At 30.8% G+C, this 20,288-nt stretch overlaps 1 protein-coding gene and 1 long non-coding RNA gene across 3 annotated transcripts; one reads left to right on the top strand and one right to left on the bottom strand.

The window, feature by feature from the left end:
- Positions 1–3,666: 3,666 nt before the first annotated feature.
- LOC143634117 (cysteine synthase-like) lies at positions 3,667–5,910 on the bottom strand. 2 transcript variants are annotated; one of them, XM_077102283.1, is made up of 11 exons: positions 5,831–5,910; positions 5,426–5,494; positions 5,234–5,343; positions 5,064–5,121; positions 4,730–4,993; positions 4,513–4,650; positions 4,375–4,426; positions 4,211–4,290; positions 4,059–4,118; positions 3,898–3,972; positions 3,667–3,788 (listed from the first exon to the last, which is right to left on the bottom strand). In XM_077102283.1, the coding sequence occupies exons 2-11, from the start codon at positions 5,462–5,464 to the stop codon at positions 3,699–3,701; spliced, it is 966 nt and encodes a 321-aa protein (XP_076958398.1). In that variant the 5' UTR covers positions 5,465–5,494; positions 5,831–5,910; the 3' UTR covers positions 3,667–3,698. The 2 variants fall into 2 exon arrangements, with proteins under 2 accessions (XP_076958398.1, XP_076958397.1); XM_077102282.1 differs by lacking the exon at positions 5,831–5,910 and having other exon boundaries at positions 5,426–5,655.
- Positions 5,911–18,252: 12,342 nt separating this feature from the next.
- Positions 18,253–20,008, top strand: LOC143634106 (uncharacterized). The gene is made up of 5 exons (XR_013153796.1): positions 18,253–18,334; positions 19,440–19,478; positions 19,565–19,618; positions 19,740–19,803; positions 19,959–20,008. It is a non-coding gene; the product is annotated as an uncharacterized LOC143634106 (long non-coding RNA).
- Positions 20,009–20,288: the final 280 nt, after the last annotated feature.

The raw sequence follows: 20,288 nt of genomic DNA on the forward strand, positions 1-20,288 counted from the left end.
CATTGTTTTCCTTGAGAAACTTCCCCACACCGGTCACGGTCCCACCCGTCCTATCCAGAAACGAAAGCATCAACTTTCCCTTTACACGCATTCCATATCTCGGGTCCTGTTGTTTCATAATCATAAGACCCGTATCTTCTGCATTTTAATCATACTTAATGCTAGGGCTGTTCACGAGCCGAGCCAAAACGAGTGAAGGCTTGCTCGTTGCTTGGCTCGTTTACAACCGAACTGAATCGAACGGCTGAAATTCGAACCGAGCGAAAAACGAAACGAGCCAAAATCGAACCGAGCATTTTTCGATCGAATATCGAGCGATTTCCAGCATTTTTTATTTCTTTTTCACTTTAAAATTTTCAGTAAGAAACAAGTTTGAAGGCTGGAAATAATATATTTTGTAAATAAATTAGCACTTTTTAGACAAACATATAATAAATTGTAAATTTTTAGGAGAAAGAAGTTTGAAGTGAGATATAATGAACATGTAAACAAACTTTTAGTATTCTGAAAACTTGAATCGAACTAATAAAACTATAAAATTGACAGGATAGGAAAAATTTTAAAGGGTTTAAAAATTGTATACTTATATTTCATGTGTATTGTCTATATATTTATATATTTGTTCAAATATAATTATATATAAAATAAATTAAAAATATTCGAGCCAAGCCAAACTGAGCAGACCTTTGCTCGTTGCTTGGCTTGTTTACAAGCCAAACCGAGCAGAGCGGCTCGTTTACAATCGAGCGAAAAAACGACCGAGCATTTTCCGAGCAAATTCCAAGCGAGCAGCGAGCGAGTTCGAACGTCGAGCGGTTTGAACGGCCCTACTTAATGCAATCCTATTTGTTCAAATTCAGAAATAAATAAGTAAATAAAGATAGAAAGAAAGTATACTGACAGCTACAAATTAACATAAAGCAAGAAGCTTGACCTGTCTTTCACACTGGAGCGGGGTTCCATCGTTTCTATCTTGGCAGCAATACGCGCACCACAACCGTCTACAATCTTTTTAAGATAAACCATAGGTGTATTTCTTATTATAAACTGCACATTATGAGCAACAAAAGTCAAACTGTAATATTTGTTTTCATTTTAGGTACAAACGGAGTATGATTGATTGTTTTCTACACACATGAAACAATCTTATGCTCAGCTGCAGAAATGTGATATTTAAATTTCCAGTGTGCTTCTCATATTAATGAGAGTATCAAGAAAGTCAAAATCAAGAAGTCTGATACAATAGACCCAATTCATTTAAGCTAACAACTCGGAGATAAGAATCAAATTAGTACCTTTATATTATTTTATGACGATTCATGGCTTGACCGAGTACTATGTTACTTAAGCATTTAACTAAAAAACTTCGTATCTTTCTTTTTATAAGTTATTGGTCATTCACTTTATATTCAAGTACCGGAGAAAAGGACAGCGGGCAAACGTTAGCCCGGGACCACGACTTCCACTAGCCGGTTCGAATGAAATTTTATTTGAGCCGGCTAACCATCAAATTTTAACTTAAGTGCAAAATGCATCTGCATGGTCAACACCCCTTTCAGTGTGAGAACCTGTGGTGAACCTTATGCACTTTCCTAATTTAGAGTCTGTTAACTCGCGCAATCAGAACCCCACCGTGAACCCAATGTTTACCCGCTGTTAGGAATCCCATGAAAAGAACGTTATACCCCTGCACTTTGCGTCCCTGTGGTTGTGTAATATATAAACTTTGAACCCTCAATGTTTTATACGTTTTCCCACCAAAATTTAAATCAACCGATTTTGACTTTTTCATTTGACTTTCTTTGACCCGATTGACTTTAACTAAATGAAGTAATTGTTGACTACCACATTGACATTCAAAATTGTTCTATAATCACACACACTAAAATGAAAATTGACAAATAACCCAAAATGTAGCACACGAACTGTATTATGTATTCTGCACATACATACACTTACAACTACACTGAAAATTGACAAGTAACCACAATTGACAACAATTCACTGCATAAACTTGAACTGAAACACCAAGTCCATAACAGTGCTTCAATTCATGATCATACACAAGTGATCATGACATACAACTAAATTGATTAAACATGATCATTGCATACAAACAAATGGTACGTAGAGGCATTAGGTAGAAGGTTCTCGGAAGTCTCATGAGGAACTGAAAGATTGAATGGCAAACAAATGAGCAATGATCATCGTTACACCCTAAAGGTCCATCAGTCTACCTAAAAACAACCAAGTCAACAGTTTGACTACAAAGTCAAACTGTGTAATTGATCCAACAGATTCAATCTCAATCAAACACATGCAGGGGTATAATGGTCATTCAATCAAACACATGCATCAGGGGGTATAAGAACACTGATCGTTATAATTGTTCAATCAAACCTAACACATTCATTAGTAACAGTTTATAATATGCATGATATACAACAGATTCAATTCATGGCATTGCTTGAGTCTGGTCATAGCATCTGATCATATGTACAAGAAACACCCTGAACATCCTAAGGCAGTTTGCAATCATACATAACACTATTGTATAAACTATATACACTTTACAGTCATACATAACACCATTGTATAAACTAAATACATAACACCTGATCATTAATATAATAAAAAATATGTTACACATTAGTTAATCATTCCTTACAAACATATATTACTAGTTGACCATTACAAACTTTATCATGATCAAGATAAAACCTTACTATCAACAAAACTTGATCATCAAAAACCCTAAACCCCTATCAAACATAGTGTAAGCGTGGCTGCCCACAAGCAAACTAGAGCCGGAACACCATCGGCCAAGTCTTCAAGAAAAACTTGAAGTTCACGAGCAGGTGGGTCAATGTGCCATTGACCCTCAAATCTGCTACACTATCAAAATCATGCAGTTAATTGATTAATCATACAGTTTCATACAATCAATCAATCTCAAAATCGATTGATCAATCTCGAAATTGAAGACGGAAATGGAAATGGATACATGTGAAGTAAGGGCGGTCAAGGATAGTGTCGAATATTTTTCATTCTTTTCTTGACTATTTTTCAAAGAATGTCTGAGAGAGCAAGTTTATGCAGATCATTTTTGCTAATTTTATACTTGAGAGCTTGCGTTTACTAGCTAGTCTGGACTTCAACGGGGACGGCCTACGCAGGTAAGAAGGTGTGCATGCTTAGATGTGAAAAAAAAAAGCCTTTTGTTTACATATTTTAAGGACTTTTAACTCCATGTTTACATCCATCCAATCTAAAAGGTAGAAGCAAAATAATGACCCCACTTATTAAAACACGCTTCATTAATATTCTTCGTGTTCTAGAAACCGAACCGATGGAGCTGCAGGGGCGTTGCCAAAGCACCCGAGCAACCCTTTAGGACCCTAAAGGGTACCAAAGCTGAAGGTGCCCCGAACATTCTTAGATAGTACATGTCTATTGTCCTTTTAATATCAAAAGGTTTCTCAATTTTCTTGGATGATTTATTTTTTATTGAGAAATTAAAAAAAAGTTGCATTCTTGAACAATAACCATTTGTTTATAAACTGTTCATCAACGATTCAGTTGATAATATAAATTCTTTAAAACAAAACAATATATTTACTTCCCAGTCATATCTTTGAACCACTTTGGTCTGTTTTTAATCGATGCGGAGTCTTACAACCTGCCTTGTAGTCAACGAGTCACTCGATCAGCAAGTTTTCTACTTCACTCCTCACAGAGTCGAACAGCGCCGTCGACAAATAACGTTCCCCAAAGCTGGGAAAAACAACCTGGTACATTTTTCAAAAACAAAGTTAAACACAGTAACCACCCATAAAAGGACATTTTAAAGGACTGAATTTTGAAACTGTAAGCTGAGAGAGACTAAGATCATCTTACCACAATGAGCTTTCCTTCATATTCTGGTCGCTTTGCAATTCTAATGGCGGCGGCGGCCCCGGACGATATCCCCACCTGCAAGCGCCCCATGAACGATAACAATGTAACTGATAAATCAAGACGTCTATATTTGTAACATTCTTTATGAAAGATGATCATACCAGTAAACCTTCTTTCAGTGCAAGAAGCTTGGCAGTTTCAATGGCTTCTTCACTACTTATCTGAAGAGCATTTCAAAAACATAACACATTCATAACTGTAATTCATTTACTACTGATGATATAAAAATTGCAGCTTGAATGTTTGTGCTCACCATTATAACTTCATCAAGAATGCTGACATCCAAAACATCAGGAATAACACCAGCACCAATTCCTTGAATCTTATGAGGTCCTTCATCATCCAATACAAAATCAAAATTAATAATGGAAGAAGCATATAAACTTTAACACATCAGATTATGATTAAGTTAAATACCAGGGGTTCCTCCGTTTAGGATAGCACTTTCACTCAGCTCGATACCGTATATCTAACTCAAATTATGCAAACGATAACCAAATTAAACTTGCTCAAGAAATACCCTTAGACAAGATTAATATTTTGAAATCAAATGACCTTAATATTCGTGTTTTTTTCTTTAAGAAACCTCCCCACACCCGTCACGGTGCCACCTGTCCCTATCCCAGAAACAAAAGCATCAACTTTCCCTTCACACGCGTTCCATATCTCCGGTCCAGTAGTTTCATAATGAATCTACAAGATCACAATTATAGCACATTAACAATTCATAATTCTCATAACTTATCATTTTAATAACATAACAAAGAAATACCTTTGGGTTAGAGGGATTCTCAAATTGCTTAAGGAAATAACTATTTGGTGTTTTTTCTACTACTTCTTCAACTTTTTGTATAAGTCCCTCTATGCCCTTGGTTGCATCAGATAAAATCAGTTCTGCCCCGAAAGCTCGCATAACAATCCTTCTTTCCATGCTATATGTAGATGGCATAACTATTATAAGTCTGTAACCTTTTGTTGCTGCAATGAAGGCCAGCCCGATTCCAGTATTCCCACTTGTCGCCTCGACAAGCACCGTCTTCATTAAAACATTTTAATTAATATTTTGCATAAAAAAAATATGCCATTTTTAAAGCAAATTATCTAACCTTTCCAGGAGTAATAAGACCCTTATCTTCTGCATCTTTAATCATACTTAATGCAATCCTATATGTTCAAATTCAGGAACAAAAATATATATAAAAAAATAAAAATAAAGAAAGAAGATACTGATTAACAGTTGAAAATTAATTCATTAACATAAAGCAAGAAACTTTACCTGTCTTTTACACTGGAGCAGGGTTCCATGGTTTCCAACTTGGCAGCGATACGCGCACCACAGCCATCTACAATCTTTTTAAGATAAACCATAGGTGTGTTTCCTATCAACTGCACATTATGAGAATAATAATTAACAAATTTGAATTAATGGGAAATTAACGCGGTCAAGATTCTTAAGAAATGGATTTACTTCGGTAACGTCTTCGGCTATTCCAACACTGGATCCCATGCTTCTTTGAGGTTATGGTCTGGTATCAAACTTCAAATATGCAAAAACTTAAAGTGAAAACAAACATATAAAGGCCCTATAGTATGCAAAATTGACAGGCAACAATATTGTCAAAATCCTAAATTAATTTATTAATTCTACTTTTCAAAATCCTAGTACTTTTCAAATGAATTTGCAGTATCAAGAAAGTCAAACACAAACACCTACTAAGAAACCATAAAGTCAAATCCAAGAAACCTGATTCAATGCATTTTTTATTTAAAAAAAACCCAAAATAATCTGTAGCAAAAGCAGCAAATAAGAACCACATAATCAAAAAAAATCCCAATTTTGGAGCTGGAAGAAATTAGAGTATGACAGTAGTACCTTAGTATTTTTATGAGGATTTGTTTGTGGATAAAGACGAAGGGTGGAGTGAGTACTTAAGCAGACATTGGTACAAATATATAATTTATTGGTTATTCACTTATTCCAAGTTTAGGAGAAAAGGACAACGGTCAACGGTTAGCACGGTACCACCGTTCTTATTGGTTTGTTCGAATTAAATTTTATTCGAACAGGCGGATAAGAACCACTCTTTGTTTAGTTTATTTTGTTCATCTTTTCTATTCGTTGATGGCTATGTGATCAAGCAACGGGTAACTTGAATACAAAGGTGGATGGTTAAGGTCAACTCGTTTGCGTGTTTTAAAGGATTTGTTGAAGCTTACAAGTAACAGAACCATAGATACCACTGGTATTGAGGGCCATGTTTCGATGTGATGGTATGTATGTATATATCACTAAATGAAAAGAGTGTTAGTGGTTAAGTGTGTACACATTGAATCTTCGTTTTCATTGTGCCGTGTAGTTTTTGTCCATAGCAACTAAGTGAGTTTTACACTACATTCTTGAGTTTTTTATTTAATGGTTTGGAAAAGAAAAGATAAAAAAAAATTTTTTTTTTTTCATTCTTGAGTTTTTATTTTAAAAGAAAGCAAAGGGAATGGAAAGAAAAGTTGGGTCTTTTTTCCTTCAAAAGTTTCCTGCCAAATATAGCCGGATTGTGAAGAAAAGTTTATAGCCCATTACAATATTACCAATTTACCTATTTTAATTCTCTTTTCCATTTGGCTATGAGAACATAATTGTAAAGTTATAATTTTTTTCCTATATTTTCCTTCCGATCTAATTCAAGAATATAATTAACACTTTCTTTTCTTTTCTTTTCTTTTATTTTAACTCAAGAATCTCTTTTAAGTATATAATTTCTTTTTCTTTCTTCCCCTGTCCGATCTTATCATTTCTTTTCCTTGTCTTTTAAACCCAAGAATGCAGTGTTAATGATATGTACTAATTTACAAATTTGCTTAGCGGAAAATGTATAGAAATGTATACAGTGGCGGACCCAGGATTTTTTGCCAATGGGGTCCCATATTTTCGGTGTTCAAATTTTTCGGGTCGGTCGTTGTTCAGGTCGGGTCGAGGCGAAGAACATAATAAAAAACAATATCATAATAAAACTTTCTTTTCAATCATCACTACCTGAACAGGTCAAAATGGGTCGGGTTGACACATAAACACTTTGTTTTCCCTTTCTTAAACATTTTTGAGATAGAACCTAGATCCACCCTTTCATAAGCATGTGTTGAAAACCATTAACTTAAACTATTGAAAAATAAAACTGATATTTTAAAGTGTTTGAATGTTTCTAAAGAAAACCATGCATAAAGTTGAAAACAATGATATGTATTTTAGAGGTGTTTGAATGTTTCCAAAGTTATCATTGCAACATTAGCAATCAAATGATTGATTAACACTAAAAATTAACACAAAAAACCAAAAACTGAGCCTTGTAAGACATGAACCCATGACCTTTCAAAGATAAAACAAGGGACTTTCCACCAGACCACATCAACATTAATAGTATGGGTTCCAAGTATTAAATCTTATGGGGTCCTCAAAAAATTTAATATACCGCTTCTAATAAATTTTTAAGAAACATTGGTGTCCCGGGACCCCGATCCACACTATGTGGGTCCGCCCCTGAATGTATAAGTGTAATATCGAGAGGAGATGCAAGAAGTTATTGGCGTTTTAGATTTTAGATATTGAAACAATTAAAGTAAATAAACCATGATGGGATCAATTGAAGATGTGGATAGATCACGATAGTAAATCTTTAGGGCGGACACAATGGGTGAAGAAGGAAGCGGGGTGGGAGGAGAGGCTTTGGTATGGAGCTGATGTGGCAAAGAGCTAGATGGGAGGAGCGTACTAGCATGTAGGAGATCCTGTATTTAAGAAAGTTACGTATCACTAAACAATGAGGACTGAGAAGCAAGAAACCCATTCAATGGCTTCAAATAGGGAAGCGACGACATAGGATGAGATAAGAAGTGTTTCCTCTACTCTTAGGGGGTCAGATACTTATTAAGGGGGTGTTTGGGATTCCTTATTTTACCTCCTTATAACTTTTCATTAAGTTAATAACTTATGAAGCTCTTCCTCTCACAATATAAGCAATCCCAAACACTTTATTACTTTTTAAAAAGTTAATAAGTTATAAGTTGATGAAAATAAGCAATCCCAAACAACCCCTAACTAATGTGTTATGGTCATTGAATAAGAGGCATCATTCACTATCATTTCAGAGTCACATCACCGCCCTTCTCACTCACTCAACCTAAGTTATTGTCTCATTCACCATTTCAATTATTTTTATTTAAGTTATTAAAAATAACAATTGTCCGCCTCTCATAAGTGTGAGGGGACTCACGCATGGCCACTCAAGGGAGGTCTTATAAGGGCGCACTGTGCATAACTAAGTGGCGTGTTATGTTATCGTACACGATTACTTCTCATGAACCATAACATATGATCTTAGGGCAATTTATAACATCCTAATTTTTATATAATGCGTTAAGATAGTTGTTAAGTGATCAAGCATATAATCAACACAATTAGATTGTAACTTATGTCTTGTAGCACAAACCTATACAAAAGATAATTAAACAGTTATGATGATATTAGTTTAAAAATAAATATATAAGAAGTTTTTCTACGAAAATAGAAACTAATTCTATTGAAATATTTCAAACGAGAACAAAAAAAGGGTAATGAGAAAAAAATGTCTACATCTATCTATACTAATAAAAAATAATAATCTGGACACATAGCATTCGAAGGTTAATCCTTACCATCAAATTCCCGTCTAAATCACTTCTCTTTCTATTGATTGAAAACAAAAAATATATATATTTGTTCTAAATATAGTATTGATTATAAATTCAACATTCCGTATTAATTGGTCAATCTCTATTAATTGAATTATTAATGCTATAAATTATATTGTAAACATACTTAATATAAAAAATATCTACCTATTCTAATAAAGTAAAATAAATGTGGGCACTTGTCATGTTTTGGTTAATTTTCATAATTTTTTCCCTTCAAAACTAATTTACCCTAATATATGTAATAAATCAATAATTATTCACTTTTCTTTTACACTATATTTATATAATATCTATATATTTTTATAAATATAAATATTAACATATTATTTTACTACATATTTCAAAATACTTGGTGAATTTCAAAAATTAACAACAAATCATGTTTTCTCAAATGAAAATTGTTTCGGGTTTTTTAATGAAACTTAAATTTGATATTATGGGTCAAAAGTTGGTAAATAAATTATTTGGTACAAATTAACTACATTTAGGTCAAAATTTGTTAAGGGTCAAAAATGAAAATTTTGAGTATTTTTAAAAGTTTGAGAATGCAAAATAGATTTATCGTCAAATTTGTTATGGGTTCAAAGTGTTGACTTTGAAATGTCAAAAGTATGAAAGTTAGAATTTTAAACATGATTCGGGTTTCAAATTTACTTTTAAGGGCATTTTTAAATAATCAAAAGGTTCGGGATTTGGCAAACTGACTATTTTTCCCTCAACTATTAAAATGTAAGAAAAGACTGCGAACACTTTCGACATACCACCCCCATGCTTATTAATGATTCTAACTTTTATCAATTTTGAAATATTTATGTTAATATTAATTTTTCCTTCAATGGTGATCAGAACGTTATATGGGAAGCATGTCATGAAAAACTATGCTCAAATGAAACAAAATATTCACAAAATTGGATGGGTTAACATGTTATTTTTTATGTTGTCATTATGACAAAGTCGATAAGCCTTCTGAAACTTATCAAAATCTTTTTCATGGTGTAGCTCAGAAAAACATAGCTCTTGAAGAACATCCATTATTACAATTTAATTTTCTACTTTCCTTTAATGAGTGATAAATTGATAAATATATCAATAAAGGTAACGCTCATTTTGTATTTAGACTGAGTGGTTAGAACTACTATCGTATGAGAAGCTTTATTTCCGAAATTGGTTCATAACCAAAAGTCTTTCAGTTATACATATATGGCACCGAGAATGAATTTTTCAATAGAAAGAAATATTCTCGGGTACGCTTTTGCACGAGCATTTTTTTTATTAAGTTCATTTAAAAAAATAATTTTGTGATATAAATAAAATCAATTTATATACACATTGTATAGATACAAGCATAGATGTAATATATTTTTTTTTCATATACGTTATGTAATTATTTGTTTTACTTATAATTTTATAATTTGAATTATCCCGTGTGTGACACGGGCTCTGAAACTAGTTAATATATATAATAACGAGGATAATAACCCGTGTTACACACGGGTGGAAAACATATCAACAAACAATATAAAATATTAGCAACATATTCAATCAACACAAATATTTGGCATAAGTATTTTAGCTTCAAATATTACAAAAGATGTTAAACCATGTCTATAACATAAAAAGAAAATACTTTATAAATAAACAATGCAGTGAATAAGAAATAATATAACATAAATGAACCATTAGACCTGAAAAAAAATAAAAAACACATATTAGCAACAAATTTTGTAATATTAATTGAAAACTAAGCTTACAAATACATACCAAGTTTAAACTTTATTACATTAAGTTTCCAAAAATCTCCTTGTAAACAACGTTTGTAGTTTTAGTTGTAAGCTGTGATTCTTTATCGAGTATGACTAACTTAATACCGGCTCTACTCTTCACTCTTGACAAAGCTACATAAAATCTTGTAGCAGCCAATTATACTGTTAATATGCTTAATTATATAATAAAGTCCAAATTAAAAATCTTGTAGCAGCTAATTATATTGTTAATATGCTTTTGGTGAATTGAAAATTTTTAAATATCCAGATACATGAAACATCCCAATTATAGTTAATTATATAATATTTATAGTCAATATATAACTAATTGAATAACTTAAATTGCAGTCAAACAATATGTGCTTCAATAAGTTAAATAGACTAAACGACACGGAAAGTCCAAGATCATTTGGGATTTAGGGTTTGCATGCCAAATTTGGGGACTTGATTAGAAGTTTGATATAAAATGGCTTTAAATTATATTTATAGACTAACAATTATAAACAGACGACTGGTTACGAATTATATTAATTTCAAACTTCGTACTATTTTAAAATATGATGAAGCAATAAATAACTAATGATGCTGTTAATTTGTGATTAACAATTTCAAATAATTTTGACACTTAAAAGTTACACAACAACAATATTAAGTTATATGAACAGAAATCAGCTTATAAACGTTTCACTTAATTTAAACGATAATTATAATAACGAGTTTTTTTAAGACCTAAACGAAGGGTTTAGAATAAAGAAAAAAAATAAACAAATTTTTGGATTTTCAAACAAAACTGGATTTGTAAGTTTATCTAACATTTATTTAGGGATGATAATTGGTTTTATAATAACAATAAAGTGTTAAAATAATAATAATAATAATAATAATAATGTGTTAAAAGTAAAAAAAAAACTAACAAACTGCTTTTTAAGAGATTCGAACCTAAGTCTAGATTGGTTTGGAACTTTGTATGTAACCCGCAAACCAATTGGACTACAATAAGATTTTTTTTTTCAATGATTGGTTTTGATTAATTATAAACACAACTTAAGTTTTATCCCCAAATCCATATAAACCCTAGAACTATAAATCACAAATTGATCAAATAAATACCTCTGCCAATCTAAATTGACAGCGGCTTTGTACCTGTAGATAAAACCGAACATGAATCACAATTAAATTACCCATGTGTTTATTGGATTGAAGGAGATTAGCTTGGTCGGAGTACTGGAGTTAGAAGAGCTTGAGTCCGTTCGCAGAACGAAAGCTTAGAAGAAATTGAGAGGATATGCGAGTGCGAAAGGATCAGGAGATGGTTCTACGATTTTATACAGAGCTAAAAGCCACGTTACAATCAATTTAGTCAACCCACAATTTCCGCTCCGTTAATTGGAGGCTTAAAACACTGAATTGAATTTCAATCATGGTGGCGAACGCTCGGTTTGAAGTTACGAGCCAAATGGTCTCATCAATTGGCCGTTTTAATTCTTAAATCAGTGTTAAATACTTGCCGGAAAAGCGCCGATATGTGGCCGGACTTCTTGGTTGAGATGACAACATAACAGGAGGTTTACTCCAAGTTTATTAAATTTTGCACAAAAGTCCTTCAACTTTATTAGCATTTAAAACTATTATTTACAAATTGGTACTTTAACTTTCATAAAACTAAAATATAATAATAAAATATCAAATCTTTATAACTTTAATAAGTTATATAAACTCGGAAATAAAAATCCAAAATGGGTCGGGTTTCGGGTTCGGAATTTGACGAATGTCACATTAGGGTTGAGAGGATGATAACAAATGGCTTCAACTGGGTATCGGATTATAGAAATAAAACGGGGTAGCGTGGTTTTAGATTTTGTTTATTAAAATTTTATTGTGAATATGTGAAAATTAAATTTATGGAAGATTGATGACATGGAAGTCTATGTGGACAACCTACGTGAAGGACATGTGGATAAAATTGTGTTGCTTTAATATATTAGTTAGATAAGTATTTTAATTCTAACAATAATTAGAATAATTAATATCATAATAACATTAATAAGTTACAAAAATATAAAAGTCAATATCATTAATTTAAATTTTATTGTGAATATGTGGAAATTAGATTTATGAAAGGTTGATAACATGGAAAACTATGTGGACAACCTAGGTGAAGGACATGTGGACAAAATTGTGTTGCTTTAATATATTAGTTAGATAAGTATTTTAATTCTAACAATAATTAGAATAATTAATATCATAATTATATTAATAAGTTACAAAGATATAAAACTCAATATCATTGATTAAAATTTTATTGTGAATATGTGGAAATTAGATTTATGAAAGATTGTTAACATGGAAGTCTATGAGGACAACCTAGGTGAAGGACATGTGGATAAAATTGTGTTGCTTTAATATATTAGTTAGATTAGATAAATATTTTAATTCTAACAATAATTATAATAATTAATATCATAATTACATTAATAAGTTATAAAAATATAAAAATCAATATCATTGATTAAAATTTTATTGTGAATATGTGAAAATTAGATTTATGGAACGTTGATGACATAGAAGTCTATGTGGACAACCTACGTGAAGGACATGCGGACAAAATTGTATTGCTTTAATATATTAGTTAGATAAGTATTTTAATTCTAACAATAATTAGAATAATTAATATCATAATTACATTAATAAGTTACAAAGATATAAAACTCAATATCATTGATTAAAATTTTATTGTGAATATGTGGAAATTAGATTTATGGAAGATTGATGACATGAAAGTCTATATGGACAACCTAGGTGAAGGACATGTGGACAAAATTGTGTTGCTTTAATACATTAGTTAGATTAGATAAATATTTTAATTCTAAAAATAATTATAATAATTAATATCATAATTACATTAATAAGTTACAAAAATGTAAAAATCAATATCATTGATTAAAATTTTATTGTGAATATGTGAAAATTAGATTTATGGAACGTTGATGACATAGAAGTCTATGTGGACAACCTACGTGAAGGACATGTGGACAAAATTGTATTGCTTTAATATATTAGTTAGATAAGTATTTTAATTCTAACAATAATTAGAATAATTAATATCATAATTACATTAATAAGTTACAAAAATATAAAACTCAATATCATTGATTAAAATTTTATTGTGAATATGTGGAAACTAGATTTATGAAAGGTTGATGACATGAAAGTCTATGTGAACAACCTAGGTAAAGGACATGTGGACAAAATTATGTTGCTTTAATATATTAGTTAGATTACGTGTCATAAAGATATTTTATTTAAAATTAAAATGTATATAAAAGAATTTGTGTTTAAAGAATACAATAACATTTAATTTTTGAGACATCTTCATATTGAAGAAAACTATAATAATTTTGTTTACTTTTTACAAATATCCAATGTTTAATAAGTCTTACAAATTATAGACAAATTTTTCATTTTTTATATTTAGTATAAGACTATTGTGACAGTTGAATAACAGTGTGTTTATAAGGATATAATGAAAGCTGTTCAAAAAGGAAAATCTGGTGTCTTTTTTTGTTTATAGTTTAGGGTTTAGGGTATGAAGTGATAAACATTTTTGTGAAAGGCTTTAACTACATCCTTCAGATTTAAAAGCCACATTGTTTTAAATGTTGTACCACTGACATCTTCATATTGAAGAAAACTATAATAATTTTGTTTACTTTTTACAAATATCCAATGTTTAATAGGTCTTAAAAATCATAGACAAAATTTTCATTTTTTATATTTAGTATAAGACTATTGTGACAGTTGAACAACAGTGTGTTTATAAAGATATCATGAAAGCTGTTCAAAAAGAAAAATCTGGCGTCTTTTTTTTTATGATTTAGGGTTTAGGGTATGGAGTGAAAAACATTTTTGTGAAAGGCTTTAACTACATCCTTCATATCTAAAAGTCTCATTGTTTTAAATGCTACTTCCAGTGATATTGCTTTTTACATTAATTATATTTTATTTTATTTGTATTAAGTTATTCATTGTAATTTATATATTAACTTTATACCGTGTAATACACGGGGTTCTAAAGCTAGTATTCTAATATAATAAAATCGCTGATACCTATTCTAATAAAATAAAATAGCTGAGGACACGTGTCACTTAGAGATTCATTCTTAAGCAAAATTTTCCGCTTAAACTATTTTCTATTTTTAATGAAAACATATTTATGTCAACGTAATCAACACATATCAATCCATCATTTAATTAAATAACTAATCACCTAAATTACAGAGATTAAAAATAAGCTGGTATTTATGTTAGTAAAATCAAAATATTATATCTTTAACAAAATGAATATACCTTTTCATTATCAAATCAATTTATAAACATTTTTAGTGTAGAAGATGAATGTGTAAAAATCAATGAACGATATTTATAGGTCTAAAATGATAAAGATAAAAATAAATTACAAATGAATAGCAATTTTGTTCTAATATAATCATTCAACCTCCATGGATCTATGGAGTTATCATCAATCTCTTTCGAAACTGTAACACAAAAGCGTGTTTTTAGTCATGCTAATTTTATATATGTTATTTTTTTATGTCATTCATAGTGAAACATCTTATCATCTTTTGTTATAGTTTTCTATTCTGTTAAAAATATAATTGCATCTTATAAAATCACTAGGTATATTTTTTTCGTGATTATGAAGAAATTGTGGATAAAGCACCACGTATTTGTATGAATATTCCATTAGAAAATATATTTTGAACTTTTGAAACTATTTAATTTGATAAAATATAGGTTTTTGTGTTTATTTAATCATTTGAAATCTATAGATTAATTGTATTTTTTTTAACTTTCCGTGCATCACACAGTTATAAAGCTACTATATATATATATATAGGGTAAATATAAAATAAAAACCCAACTTAAATGTGAAAACTCTAAAAACTCTATTGTGTGGCTATGAGCCTTCCACCAATGCAGATTACATTTAGTGAAAGATAGCTATAAGGGCATTATTGTCCATATTTTTTTCCAGATTTTGATTTGTGGCTTTTACTGTCTTTAATCTATCTCCCTTTGGTACCGTAAATCCATGCATCATTGTACCACCATACTTCTGAGGTTGAAAGCTTGTGGCATTTTGTGGAAGAGATGAATTATGTGGACACGTTGCGTTAAAACATGCACTTTGTATTTTTAAATGTTTAAATAGCCCAAATATATAATAATGTGTTTTCCTTTTATACTTTTATTTTATAGAAAAAAAAAGTAAGTCAACCTGATTAAAATAATTATAGGTTTCTCTCTATACTTTTTAATAAGCGACTGTTGAAAATGTATTTTCATTTTTACTTATTTACATGTAATTTTTTATATTATTTTTTTTGTAAAATTGCAATATTATATGTAATTTGTATATGTGATATATGTAATAACATAATAACTTATTTAAAAATATGTAAAATTATTTAAAATATTGTTAGTTAAAAAATATAAATTTAATATATTTGTTACTTATTTAAAAAATATGTAAACTTAGTTAAAACATTAAAATTAATTTTACATACATAAAAAATATTTAAACATATTTAAAAACATGTTAGATATTTAAAAGCGTGTAAGAGTTACACGTAACATAAATATCCATATGACCCATGTTAGTGATTCAATTAGTAAAATTACATGTTTACATGTATTATTTTTATGTTACCACAAAGTTTATCCATGTTACATATCTATAATTTTGTAGATATATATGTAACCGAGAGTTAAACACGTAAAAAAAATTTTGGTTATATATTAACTTTATGCTAGTTACATTAAAAATGGTGTAAATTTCAAACAACAAAAAGTTACTAATAACATTTATGTAATACGAAAGTCTGAATATGTAGCATTTATAACAAACATCTAGCTACACAGTTGTTAATCATTCTTCTTTTATTAGGTTATATACGTAACACTTTGTAGTTTATTAATGTAACATTCTAGTTATGTTTTATATTTTTGTATTTACATGTATAGTTTTATGTTCATCATCATCATCATCATCGTACTCAGTATATCTCACCAATAGCAATGCTATGGTAGGGTCTGAGGAGGGTAAGATGTAGACAGCCTTACCTCTATCCCATAGGGATAGAAAGGCTGCTTCCGGTGAGACCCCCGGCTCGATAGTAGTTTTGCATCAAGCCTTGGACATAAGGCACATAGCACTCAATCATCGGGACACCGGCTGATCGGTGCATGTGCCCTTGTCTTTCGGCTATCAACGCCACCACATGATGCCTGATTAACCTTCCGCCACTTTTAACGTTATTTTCACGAGATTAGTAAAATAACGTCAAAATTATGTATAGTTTTATGTTACATATTTTAAAAGAATTAGATACATATTTTTCCATTTATTAAACCACAAAAAATATCAAATTAAATGTAACAAACGTAAAAAAAATAATAATAAGCAAACAAAAACTTAAAAAGTACTAAACACCCTGGGCATTGTGTTCAACAAAGCAATTCATAAATCACCTTATAAAAGATCATAATTAATAACTTGATATTAAATTGCCATGACCTTTAAATTATTAAATATTATTACATTGCTAATCAGTAATCACCCAGCAACCATTGTCTTTTGCAAAGCATACATAACTCAGCGGAGAATAACTGAACTATACCTTTCTTGGTTCACAATCGACCGGCGACTGAGAGATCCTCTTGTCCTCTCGTTCTCTCTCTCTCTCTCTCTCTCTCTCTCTCTCTCTCTCTCCTTCCATCGGTCAAACAACTGAGAAGACCTGGTTTCCAGTGGAACACCGAGAACCTGTTGTTCCTCTGTCTTCGAACACCATTGTAGACCTTGTCAATCTCTACCCGTGTAACATCACCATTTTTGTCAATAAATTGAGTATAGTTGTTGGGTTTTCATTGTTCTTCAACTTGGAGGAGAAGAAGACATCCATGTGTTCTCTTTGTTTTTTCAACTTGAATCTTTGTATCTTCAATAACTGGCTTGGAGAAGACGAATCGAAATTTTACTGTTGGCACAATTGTTCTCTCCAATCTCTTGGTTTAAGAAAGAGAATGTGGTTTTGTTTTCAATTTGAATTTGACATGACTCCTGCAAATTTTCTTTTACAGATAAAAAGGTACCTTGGCTCAATTTACATTACTACCCTTATTGTACTTTAAAACCATTAAAAATTCATAAAGTAAACAAGGTGTGCCATCATTTAATCAATGGATTACTAAGGGTTTTCATGGTTTTCTTAACCTAATTGTGTTTTTAATATATCCTTACCCTATATATATGTATGTATGTATGTATGTATTGGGTCATTTCATAAGTTTTTTTACAGCGAGAAGTGACCACAACCAATCAAATTTTTTCTTTCTATTTTATATTTAAATTATGTATAGGGGTATCATTGTAATCTCTTCAAATATTATTTTTGTTAACTAATAATAATAATAATAATAGGGGGTTACAAAATATCTTAATGGGGTGTTTGGTAGAGGGAATTGAGGGGTGAGAAATGGAATTGGAAAGAATTCTCTTGTTTGTTTATGAAAGAAAGAGGTGAGAAATGGAATAAACCATTTCCATTTCTCTGATTTTGTTTCTCTAACAAAAGCGGAGAATTGGACTTCTCGACGTTCATTTCTCCCATTTTCCTCCTTTTCCTTTCATTTCTCCCATGTGTTCATCTTTCTTCTGCAAGCGTAAGGCCGCCGCAAGCCGCAAGGATGAAGCCTCCACCTCCACCGCGGCCGTTACTCAACCAGAAGAGAATAAGGAGGTTGTGAATCCTGCGCCTAAAACGAAGCGTGCTAGGGCTTCCAAAGCTGAAGCGGAGCCTGAGTTCTTCGATGACCAGCGTGAATTGGTAAGGATACGTCTTCATTGTTTGCTGAAAACGTTGCTGTTTGTTTCAGTTTTCGATTGATTGAATTTGTGGTTAATTGAGCTAGGGTTGAATGTAGCATATGGAGGTTAATTTGAACAACACATATTTTGATTAATTGATACGTAGCTGAATCTGTGGTTAATTGATTGTATGATAAGTTAGGGTTAAAAGTAGCATTTGGAATTGAAAGCTAAAACAGTTATTTCATATGTTCAACAATTGTTTGATTCATTGATATTAAGCTGAATTCGTGGTTAATTGAACGTATAATAAGTTAGGGTTGAAAGTAGCATATGAAATTGAAAGGTAAATAGTTAATTTGAACAACACATATGTTGAACAATTGTTTGGTTGATTGATGCTGAGCTGAATCTGTGGTTAATTAGTTGTATAATAATCTAGGGTTAAAATAGCACATGGAGTTAAAAGTAAGTATAGTTAATTTGAGGAAAACAAATGTTGAACAATTGTTGGATGGATTGATACTGAGCTGGTGGTTAGTTGATTATCTAATAAGCTAGGGTTAAAAGTAGCATATGGACGTAAAAGCTAATACAGTTAATTTGAAAACACAAACAGAGAATTAACTTATTGGTACTTTTCTATTCTGCTACACCATTGCAGGTAGGAGATTAGATAAATACTAATAATGAGATACAGGGGACATGGTTAGCAATTCTTGTGTAACTTTGGTTAATTGTTAGCATGCATCAAGGTTGAATCATTAGTTAGACATGTATATTCTTTTGCAAATTGATGTGCATGTTAAACTCAATCTTCAGAATCTTGAGGTTAAAACTTATATGGGCCCTGTTACGGATTTATATGCAGATGCTTCTATAATGCTATAGTTTTAGAGGTTGTGCTTGATTTATAATGAATTGTGTAATTTTCTCTTATCAAAATATGTATCACAATAGTTTTGCATTAATGCTTAACTGGTCATAATCTGTTTTTATTGTTGAATTTAGTTATCTTTTTGAAACACTTGAACATGATGCTTGTTTTTACTTTCTCACTAGTCATGACTAAGATTATACCTTCTTTTCTTTCAATGGTTTTATTTTTTTACTTGTTTTTGCAGGAGGATTTATGGAAGCAGATCTTTCCTGTTGGGACAGAGGTGTGTGTGATCATTAATGTTCATTTTTTATATTGTTCTTTTTTTTTGGTGTAGGCTACTTATTGAATTTTACATTTTCTTGACAGTGGGACCAACTCGACTTACTTTCTGAATACAATTGGAATTTCTCAAATCTAGAGGTGAGTAATACTGTAGCGTTTGTTTAACATCCAAAAAGAATTGATTATTTTTTAATGTTTTATTTATCTAATAAATGTCACATAACTAAGCAACTTTTTATCTCTTCATCAAACCGTGCAGGAGGCATTCGAAGAGGGCGGGGTATTACATGGGAAGAAAGTGTACCTCTTCAGTTGTACAGAACGTAAGTAGAACATGACACTCAAATATTTAGATTTTGAAATTCACATGTTTGTGGACTTATAAGCTTAGATTATTGCCTGATATGTTGCATTTTTTTATTGGTTGAAAATGATGCTATCATCCATGTTTATGTGACTTGATTTATCTTTCTTTCAGCACAATTGCTCTTTTATAATGGTCAATCAAAAGTCACATGCATACCTGTACTAGAGTTAAATTGAAATAGATTACGTTTGTAATTCAAATGAGGTTTAGACTGCTAGACGTTATTTGAAATTGGGTCAGATCCACATAAACTTACAAATATAAATTGCATATTGTTAAGGGCATATTTGGTATTTCTCTTAAAAAGTTGAGTTGAAGTAAAATGTCAACTTTGAGATTGAATTGGTCAAATGATAGTGTGGTAGCCTAAAAATAGTCAGTGATGTGTTATATAAGTTTTAACATTGATATAAACGTTACACCAAATATAGGGATCTAAAT

Source organism: Bidens hawaiensis, unplaced genomic scaffold (assembly GCF_021521415.1).
Source record: "Bidens hawaiensis isolate Kalapana, Puna unplaced genomic scaffold, B.hawaiensis_p1.1 tig00006990_1, whole genome shotgun sequence".
Taxonomy (NCBI): Eukaryota; Viridiplantae; Streptophyta; class Magnoliopsida; order Asterales; family Asteraceae; genus Bidens; species Bidens hawaiensis.

Bases quoted from the DNA above. Each gene is read 5' to 3' on its own strand.
- LOC143634117 (XM_077102283.1), bottom strand. From the start codon at position 5,464: ATGGGATCCAGTGTTGGAATAGCCGAAGACGTTACCGAA. The intron at 5,344-5,425 runs GTAAATCCATTT...CATAATGTGCAG, and splicing joins TAGCCGAAGACGTTACCGAA to TTGATAGGAAACACACCTAT. The intron at 4,119-4,210 runs GTGAGCACAAAC...AATGCTCTTCAG, and splicing joins TTCTTGATGAAGTTATAATG to ATAAGTAGTGAAGAAGCCAT.